Source organism: Bidens hawaiensis, unplaced genomic scaffold, assembly GCF_021521415.1.
Source record: "Bidens hawaiensis isolate Kalapana, Puna unplaced genomic scaffold, B.hawaiensis_p1.1 tig00028587_1, whole genome shotgun sequence".
Taxonomy (NCBI): Eukaryota; Viridiplantae; Streptophyta; class Magnoliopsida; order Asterales; family Asteraceae; genus Bidens; species Bidens hawaiensis.
This window is the reverse complement of record NW_027494685.1, coordinates 94,055-101,371: the sequence shown is the minus strand read 5'-3', so window position 1 is coordinate 101,371 and position 7,317 is coordinate 94,055. Positions and strand designations below refer to the sequence as shown.

The 7,317-nt window shown below is 31.8% G+C and overlaps 1 protein-coding gene across 1 annotated transcript; it reads right to left on the bottom strand.

The window, feature by feature from the left end:
- Window positions 1-4,470: 4,470 nt before the first annotated feature.
- Window positions 4,471-7,317, bottom strand: LOC143577438 (heme-binding-like protein At3g10130, chloroplastic). Its single transcript, XM_077061271.1, has 7 exons — window positions 7,137-7,317; window positions 6,963-7,064; window positions 6,749-6,853; window positions 6,511-6,646; window positions 6,288-6,397; window positions 4,612-6,219; window positions 4,471-4,547 (listed from the first exon to the last, which is right to left on the bottom strand). Exons 1-6 carry the CDS (start codon window positions 7,245-7,247, stop codon window positions 6,184-6,186), a joined length of 600 nt encoding a protein of 199 aa, XP_076917386.1. The 5' UTR covers window positions 7,248-7,317; the 3' UTR covers window positions 4,471-4,547; window positions 4,612-6,183.

Sequence of the window (7,317 nt, the reverse complement as noted above, 5' to 3'; positions counted from 1 at the left end):
GATGTAGACGTACTGTTTGAATGATATTAAAAAATATTTTTCTGCATAGGTTTTTTTCAGAGTTGCCCGATACATGTTATTTAAAAATTGAAAAGAAGATATTAAACGCGATTATTGTATATTTCATTTTCTGATTTTATAACATATTAAAATGTTATTTATATTATTATATGTAACACTAGTTTTTATCCCCCGTATTACGAGAGTTGTTTTATATTGTTTGTTCAAATACTTATTTATTTTTTGAATTTATATTTCATTTATTGTATGAAAAGTTAATATTATACTTATGGTTTGATGATAAATTGTTTCACAAATAAATGAAATGTTATAATCCAGTTTAAAAGCTATATGGTTTTGATGAAACCCAAGACCCGTTTATTTTTTTTACTATAAAATTGGTTTTTTTAATTATAAATTATATTTATGAAAGTTAATAATATACTTATGGTTTGATGAGACCCAAGACCCGTTTGTTTTTTTTACTACCAAATTGGTTTTTTAATTTAAATAATATATATATATTTTTTAAAAGATATTACTTTTTAGTATATCCTATTTTATAGGATTTTTACATCAATAATTTGGTGAGAATAATTTTTATTTAATGAGATGTTATAACCCGTTTAAGAAATATATGGGTTTGGTAAGACCCATACCCATGAATTCAGGTTAAATGCATGGGAAACCTCCATTTAAAAATCAAGCAAATCTGGTGACTCCAAAAAAAGGGGGAACGACCACATCCCGACACATAGGATTTTTATGTTTTCGTTTATATATATTATAGATAAATAGATTATAGATATTAAGATATATCTATGATCTATAATCTATCTACGTTGATTTTATTAGTTTCATATCGTATTTGCTTCTGTTTTCCCATTTAAGATTATACTTAAGTTGTTTAAACCTTCGAGAAGAAGCGATCCTAAGATTTTAACACATAATATAAGTAAAATACAAGATAAAAATATTTGGATTTATTTCCTCTAGTTGGACGTATCACATACATGCTTGGATTGATCAGTTAATAATAAATACAAAACCCCCACTCAATACCCTGAATTTTGGGTGGTCCTCTGTCAACCGCAACTAACTATATACATGATCCCGTTAGTAAGGTATTGACGGGTTCTGCAATATGGTTAAAAAGTTAACTGAATCATTAAAAAACCAATGACTATACATATACAGGCTAGAAAATTCTTGTCATGGTTGATTTGGATATAGATGCAAACTTGGATCATTGGTTTTTTAAATATATTCATACTGATTAATTTATTTGCCCATCTCAATCCCTAAATCGTTCACATATAGTTGCATCATCACATGATAAACATGATACGACCAAAATATTAGGGACATAAAGAAATCTAAGGCGAAAACGATAGAATGTTTTAAGCAGATGAAATAACAAGAGAAAAGGCATGCAGCTTTCCTAATCTTTTCAAAGGCATGGATTGTGCGTGTTTGCTTGGTAAGATGACACTATATACGTAAGTACATGACCCTCAAAAGTCAAAAAGATATATTTAACAAAATATAAACATAAAATGTAATTGTCATGGACGGATAGTACATGATATTTATCGTATGGTCATTTAACTACCACAAATCAAGTTTCTTGCCTTTTCCTAGTTAGCAGTATGTGGAAGTGGAACACCAAAAGCAAATACAATTTTAAGTCATGCAATTCAGATATGTTTGGTTATATAACAATTTTAATATAGTTACAGTTTTATTTCTCTCTTCCCCTCTATATTTAGTTAGCACCATGCGAAGTGGTTATGCAATTCTCAACTTAAAGAGAGACACTAGGGGACATTCAATACATAATCACTTTTAAATATAAAATTGCAATATCCGTATAAACACATGTACATTTTAATTCTCTCTTAACTAAATCCATATAAATATATAACATGTACTACTGTTTATGCAGATTTGTACCTGAAATTAGCTATGTATAAAAACGCCCTTGTTTATATAAGTTCACGTTTCAAAACACAATTTTAGTTGAATAGAACCATGTAATGCATATGTGTGTAGTTATTGATACGATGGAGATGAGAGAAAAGCGAAGTGGTTGCATAACCTTCTTACGTAATATAATTAAAGTAATATGTAAAAATATATATATGCAATAGTTATCTGCTTAAAATTGATTATATTAACCGTCCCATGTTTAGTGTGTATATCTTACATGTGAGCCAATATCTGTTTATTGTGTATGTATCTGACAAATGAAGGAATATTATGTTGACATATGACATGCAGATATGTGGTGAAAAAGGTTAACCCACCCTAGCAACCATACCATGGACCATCACCATCCATTAAATTCCAATATCAAACAAATTATATTGGCAGGATAATGGAACATTGACCAGACCAAACTCCACTACTACCACCTCTCTCCAACAAGGGAGGTGAGACTAACCATCACTTTACTGAAATATTACACCTCCAACTATCTGTTTTAGCCATATAGGCCCTTACAAATAGATTCACCCCCACCTTCAACTGTTTACAAATTACAACCCACCCCACTTGTGATGATCATTCATTAATTTGAATCTTGTTAAAAGGAACCTCAAATATACCCAAAAGATTCACACTGAAATGAGTTCCAACCAGACAGAATTAATTCTCTTTTACTTACTAGAACATTAGAATTCATGATGATGCAATATTTTATAATTGGTTTTTTGTTAAGTTCCATAATAACAATCTATACATTAGAATGAAATAAAGGAACTATAACAAAAACCTTTTGACATATTGTGTGACGATAAAGATGTAACAATACACATGCTCTATCATTCGAACCATTTCTTTTCTAAGCAATTCCATGAACATGCATTTTAATTGGCGTGAAAGTACAGCCACAACGACTAAAAGAAAAAAAGCAGAACTTGCATGCTTAGACACAAATATTCCAATATGATAATATTGTCTAACTAGCATTCATTCTAGAAAAACATCGGTACACAAATTTCTAACATATTAGCATCATCATCACTTACTTGACCAAATAACCGTCCAACTGATAAGAACTCTAGTTGGCTTTCCTATTGGAGTTTAAATTGGTATTTAAAGCAATATAATCTCCAAACTGGAGCCCACAAAAAGTTTAAAGCTCACCAAAGTTTAAGTTATACAATGAATATATGAGATGAATTCTTTGTGCCTTATGCTTATCTAAGTAAAATTATGCTTAATTATAAAAAAGTAAAAAGGCTCCTACCCACAACCTTATATGGCTTATATCATTGCTTATGTCAAGTTAACATCACTTAGCACAAAAGCCTCTACCCATATTTATTCATTCATTCCCCTATATAGTGCAATCATATTCATTCCCTTAATGCATAAATATTGTCTTTATTGGGCATAAGTTTTTGCTAAATTTCTCGTTCCGTGTGCCACCTTTCTCCTATTCATATACTATGCTTTTTATGTTCATTTTGGTAGGTAAAAAAAGCCTTTTAAAGGTTATATTTTGTTACAACAAGGATGTGCTGCAACAAACATAATCATAAACTGCTTAAGTCAACCACTTAGTAAAAGATTTAGTGGTTTCTACAGGGTTCTAAATGATCTACTACCACTGTAACTTTTGGTGTCTGACAACAATCCACTTTGGTTGCCATACGCAATAGCCACTTTCATTATATGTAGGGCATAATAATAGTAATAACCATTAACATTCAAGAAAAATGATGACCAACTTAATCTTTTTACCAACTAGGAAAGCATTAAGGCATTATTATAATTTTAAAGTAAAAAAGGAGGATTAAGATATGTTACCTTCATCCAAGAAGGCCAGAGTCCATTGTTGGTATCTGCAATACAGGATATACCGAGCTCACCCCCAAAACTTCAGTGTAAAATTAGTATACAAGATATATACAGACGGGGTAATTATTGGCATGGGTTTAAACGGGATAACCTGGGGCATTTTTTCAATATAAAAAAAGGGCTGTTTGTCAGTAATAACTGGGACAAATATGATTGCAAAAAGTATTAATTCAATAACGAAATTATTTAGCAGGTTATGTTTAATAAGACTATGCTTTGGTTGCTTGACATATTTAACGAGTTTCCTTTTAAGCTATAATCTTATGTTAATAGATTTTAAACAAAACCAAATCAACCAATGATATGTTGGGTTGTAGTTGCAACCTCTTGTAAATTTGTAAATGAGTCAAGCCAGCTCGTTTACACCCAATATCTGCTTGTTAAAAGCTCCAACTGAGCCTAGCTTAAACGAGCTCGAGCCTTAACATAAGCTTTTCAACAACAAGCCCGAGCTTCACTTATTGAGCTCGAGCATACTCGTGAGCCTATTACTTGTATAATTTTTATTTAATGTATTAGATATATACTTATAAAATAAAGTATATTATATATAAACCTGTGATAAATATAACTAAATAATATATATGATGTTATTTGTATAAATCTTGTAATTACAAAATTAAGAAAAAAACTAAAAATGCATATAAACTAGTTATTAGTTGATAAATGATAAATAAGCCGAGCTCGAGCTTACAAAAACAACTCATGAGCCGAGCTCGGGCTTACAGAAACAACGCACGAGCCGACCTCAAGCTTGTTTTCATCCCTAACTTTTATATTGCTTAGCTCAATAAATCAGTAATATATTTGATTAAAGCAACCACAAATAAAAAATTGATTTGGGAACTTGGAAATCATTATGAGAAGATCCATTAAGCATGAGGGGCAACAAAAAATCTATGTGGGGTCCAAAGTGCAAAATGACAATCCTGTAATAATCAGCAACTACAGGGGCATCTTCCTAGTTTACTTCTATATATACAACAAAAATCTAATCCCAACAACCTTAGAAATCAGAATATAACCGTTTCATGTCTATATACTACAAAAAAAGCTCTTGTTAGCAGAGTATCTTGTTATATAAAAGCACAAGCAGCAAAAAATGGGGAATTGTATAATTCAATTAAATAAAATCATGCAAACAGGTCAAGAAGTCAGCAAACATTATTACCCCTTGCCAGTTCAGGAAGTTTCTACAGATTTGAAGAACATCCCGGCATCAGGGACGGAAACAGAAGCCGGAAATGGAATTGTGAGGATAAAGCTGGTGATAACCAAACAGGAGTTGGAGTTGATGTTGACAAAAGGAGCAGTGTCAGTAGGTGATTTGGTTTCGCGTATGAAAAAAGAAAGCTCAAATGAGGCGGATGTGATTGAAGATGAAGATAATAGAAACTGTGGAAGATGGAAGCCGGTTTTAGATAGCATACCTGAATTAAACTAAATTTAACAACAACATACATAAATGTGTAGTCAGTAAGCCCTGATAGATACAGTCGAACTTGATCGGCATAAAGTGTAATAACATGAAAGATACTAAGATGATATGTATATTTAGCTCAAGAAAACTGCTATATAGTATCTTATATGCATGTTTTGTTCTCATCTAGTGGACCCACTTGGTTTGTGTGCTTAATTATTTAGAAATTTTCCTAATTCCAGATATTCTCAATTATTATGTAGCAAATCTTCTGATTAGTACCTGAAAAACCAAGCCTCATGTTGTTGTATATCATCCATGATAATTCAGGAGATGAACTTGAATGATAATAAGTTTCTTTTTGGTGATTCAAATTGGTGGATAATGGCATTAATCTGTGCAACCAATACATAACTGTGTTAGTGCGGTCACTCATGCCAATATGAAATTAGAGATATAAAAAATAATGTATTTCATCTAATTATGATAGGTTTTACAAAATCTAAGAAACAGTTAAAGTGCACTTACAATCACTGCCAAATAAATGGTTAAATCCTTCTAACCTGCTATGTTTTCTGTTGCAGGCAGCTTTGTCTTTTGCAATCTCTTAAGTTCTCCTTATGGGCTTCAAGGTCTGTAATCGGTATTTTCAACTGTATTCATAAACTAACATAATATTTTATCATCTTGTATTTAAAAAAAAAAAACCTTTTCAAATAAATTCTATGTATATTATATACAGCCAACACAAATTAAGTATTTTACTTTACATATCATATGTGATTGTGTCAGCAAACACTGATAATTTATAACTTCTGTGTATCATATATTCATGTTGCTGACTATTGTAGAATGGGGATTTACTATTGCTTCCTTTCAACTTCCAGGGAAATCTCATTTCACCGTGTAAAAGGGAGTGTAAATGGTGGGTTGTACTGAAAATACAAAATACTTGTTATTATGTTATTGTATAGTCGTATAGATGATATTTCTAACACATTACCTGTGCAACTTCCACCAGTGCACCATTTTTTACTTTGAATTGATTATCATTCTTTAGGGTGTCACGAAGTTTTGATTCCCGGCGCATGACATCTTCATCCGTGACAAAACCTGAATTGATATGGTTCAGGACAATCTTAGAGCCGTATTTTTTTCATAAATCTTAGTCTGTTATCATACTGATTTTTTTTTCCTTATATGTTATGAAGACATGAATCAGTAACCTGAAAAGGCAACAACAGCCACAGTTCTAGCAGGCACCTCTTTGATAGTCACAGCAGAATTTTTGGGGAGTGGTAAGTTGGAACCGTACTTCGAAGGCATGACGAATGACATTGTCCACTTATCTTGATCTTCTAACTGGATAGTAATCAAAGATGGAAATATATTACATACACATATAAGAATATCAAATTTCATACCCAAAAAGATTGATACTACTTAGACATGAAAAGAACATACTCTCTTAGTTATCACAGGGGTAGTCATGTCCATTGTCTCACCACCAGATTGGGTCCTTCGTGTGAGTACAGGTGTAGTCATCTCCATCGCCTCATTTGCTGTATTCTGGAAGGATATATTTATACAGATCAAACAATAAGAGTTAGTACGTTCGTTTTAGCATTTCTGAAAGTTTAACCCTGAAACCCACAATGAAAAACTGAATAGTGAATACCTTACCAAACAGGTACTCAGCTAGAACATTGAAGGATTGCGATGCACCGTTCAGATCAAACCCGTACTTTCCTGGCATTGTAGTCTCAGCTACAAAGTAAGGCTGATATAAATTGAGTTAGTTTAATCTGTAATTAACTGTAACTAATCCTGGAATTAATAATTATAGCAATACCTCAAGTTCTCTTATTTCATACTGATCATTTCTACTCAGTACTTTGAACTTAACAGTTTCCAGATCCGGAACTGCAAATACAAAACTAGGATTGAGCAATAACCCAACCATTAACTGAAACCGAACCGGAATTAACAAAAGACCGATCAATCAACAATCTGTTATCAGTCTTTTTTGTACC